This window comes from Triticum urartu, chromosome 3 (genome assembly GCF_003073215.2).
Source record: "Triticum urartu cultivar G1812 chromosome 3, Tu2.1, whole genome shotgun sequence".
In the NCBI taxonomy this organism is placed as follows: domain Eukaryota; kingdom Viridiplantae; phylum Streptophyta; class Magnoliopsida; order Poales; family Poaceae; genus Triticum; species Triticum urartu.
In genome coordinates, this window is record NC_053024.1 from 549,468,818 (window position 1) to 549,471,278 (window position 2,461).

The 2,461-nt window shown below is 51.8% G+C and overlaps 1 protein-coding gene across 2 annotated transcripts; it reads left to right on the forward strand.

The window, feature by feature from the left end:
* The first annotated feature begins 921 nt into the window (after positions 1 to 921).
* Positions 922 to 2,174, forward strand: LOC125544934 (glycine-rich cell wall structural protein-like). 2 transcript variants are annotated; one of them, XM_048708723.1, is made up of 3 exons: positions 922 to 1,070; positions 1,217 to 1,658; positions 1,766 to 2,174. In XM_048708723.1, exons 2-3 carry the CDS (start codon positions 1,226 to 1,228, stop codon positions 1,873 to 1,875), a joined length of 543 nt encoding a protein of 180 aa, XP_048564680.1. In that variant the 5' UTR covers positions 922 to 1,070; positions 1,217 to 1,225; the 3' UTR covers positions 1,876 to 2,174. The 2 variants fall into 2 exon arrangements, with proteins under 2 accessions (XP_048564680.1, XP_048564681.1); XM_048708724.1 differs by having other exon boundaries at positions 982 to 1,105.
* Positions 2,175 to 2,461: the final 287 nt, after the last annotated feature.

A 2,461-nucleotide genomic window follows, 5' to 3' on the forward strand; every position in this document is an offset into this window, starting at 1 on the left:
GTTCTTCCTCTCTACCAGTTGTAGATCCCTCAATAATAGTAATGGCTATGCTACTAGACCGGTCTTTGATTTGCTTAACAATACAGTAATCATGAATATAGTAGAATCCCTGACCTCTAGACTGGAAAGCACACATGGCAGACGTGCATTCCCATGGTAAAAAATCAGTGCAAATAACATAGATCCATTCTTGTTGCAACATTCACAGAAAGCTTGCGGTCACTTTGTTGTGTAATGGCCAACAATGTTGTAGATCTGACAAACCTCAGGATTTTTGTTGTGATTGTTGGTGAGGGCTGGTGGATCTCGTCCTTAAGGAGGCAAGGGTGACTTCGTAGGTTGACGATGAGTATTCTTGCCGCCTCCAGCATCGGCAAGCGGATGGGTGGCTTCACCCTCACTGCTCATGGCACTGCAGATCGATCTGACAAATCACAACAGTTTCCTCCCATCTATTGTTACTACTATTCGCAGATGGAGACAAGGCGTTGGAGGGGGAATTGCTATGCTACGGATGTTGGGGCTTCCAGGGAGCCCGGAGAGAGATGTGCAAAGTTGTTTGAAAATAAGATGGTGATTGATAAGGACTCGAAAGGAAACTAAAGGAAGAAATAAGACCTGACATGGAATTTTGGTGTGAGTGAGAGAATGTTTTCTCTCTTACAAAAAAAGAACTTGAGTGGAAGACAAATGCGAGAACCAAAAAGCACATACGGAATCAGGTGCAACACGCACGGCCAGATCTGGCAGTGACACTGCGCCCATTTGAATCGTCAAATATAGTAAAAAAGGAATCCAACCTATCAATATTGGAAGAGAGCATACGAATCGAACCTGATCATCGACCACTAGCCTGCCCGCAGCTGCAAGGCCGGGCAGTGCGCGCGCGCGTAGTGCGGATTCCGCGCTCGGCCCAAGCGCGTGGTTACACGTCGAAAGCGGCTGGGCGATCGACTATAAAAGGGGATGCAGGCCACACAGTTTTAGGCAGCACCGAGCTAAGATCAAACACAAGGCACCGAGCCGTCTTGTCTTGTAGCATCATCTTAGCGTGTGTGCTGCTAATCCTCGTAAGTGATCACGAGTCGTTTTCATACTTCCGTAGGTATTATCTTCTTGAATTTGTGGACTGGTTGTGCTTACTGTTCGTTGTGATTATAATTGGGACAAAGTAGTACAACGGTTGATCGTTAATTAATTTACCTTTTGTTGGTAGTTTTCAAGCATGGGTGGAGGCCACGACATGCACGGCAGCCCCAACGGCGGCGTGAAGGGCTTCGTGTCCGGCCTCGTTAACGGCGGCAAAGGCCACGGCTACGGGTCATCGTACGGCCAGGGGCACGGCTACGGCGGCGGCCATGTACAGGGCTACCAGCAGGGATACGGCGGGCATGGACAGAGCTACGAGACCGGGTACGGCGGGCATGCGCAGCACGGGCACGGCGGCTACGAGCACGGGTACGGCGGCGGGCATGTGCAGCAGGGACACGGGCACGGCCACGAGCACGGGTACGGCGGACACGGGCAGCAGCACGGATACGGCGGCGGCCACGCGCAGCTCGGGTACCCTCCCGCTGCCGGCGCCTACCCTCCACACGGCGGATACCAGGCGCACGGCTACGCGCCGGCGGCCTACCCCTCTCACGGGGGGCACCAGGGTAAGTAACGGGACTATATCTACACCATCTATGCACCTTCATTCATCAACTGTCAAATTTGAGACGTACGTACGGGACACATAAAACGTGCGCATACGTGGGTGCAGGTCACATGGGATCATACCACACCGGGCATGGCGGCGGGCACCACCACGGCGGCAAGTACCACGGCGGCAAGTACAACGGCGGCAAGCACGGCAGTAAGTGGATCAGGTGAAGTGGCGCGCGCGGCAGCGCGTACGTGCGTGTGCGCCTCCATGACATGCCTCAGTTGATCACTAACCATGCTCTCCGTATGCTACCTAAATAAGAGCGATATATGCATGGTGTGTGATACTTTGTAGCTTTCGTTTCAGCTGGTAATGATGTGTGTGGTGACCTAATAAGTCTGTGTGTGGCTTAGTACGAAAAATTTGTGTTCACTGTACTGATGAAATACAAGGTATATGTACCACCGTGCTCGGCCTGTGTGTACTGATGCACCAAATAAAACTTCCTATTGAATGCTCGCTTTTATTTGAGTAATGCTACACATACAAAGGTTTACACGAGTTTTACAAACAGGTGGGTTTTGATTGGAGATTAAGGGGGGGGGGGGGGGGGGGGGGGGGGGGGGGGGGGGGGGGGGGGGGGAAGGGTCCACCCCCTTGAAAATCAGGGGGGCAGTGGTTAGTTAGAAAGAAAGAATCCTAGTCAGCGTGTAATTACGTGTAACTCTTTATATGTTTAGCATTATTGCTTTTATTTAGGGTATGAGGCCATTTGCGCTACTCTGGTAGGAGAACAAAGCAGCAGAGGGTGTG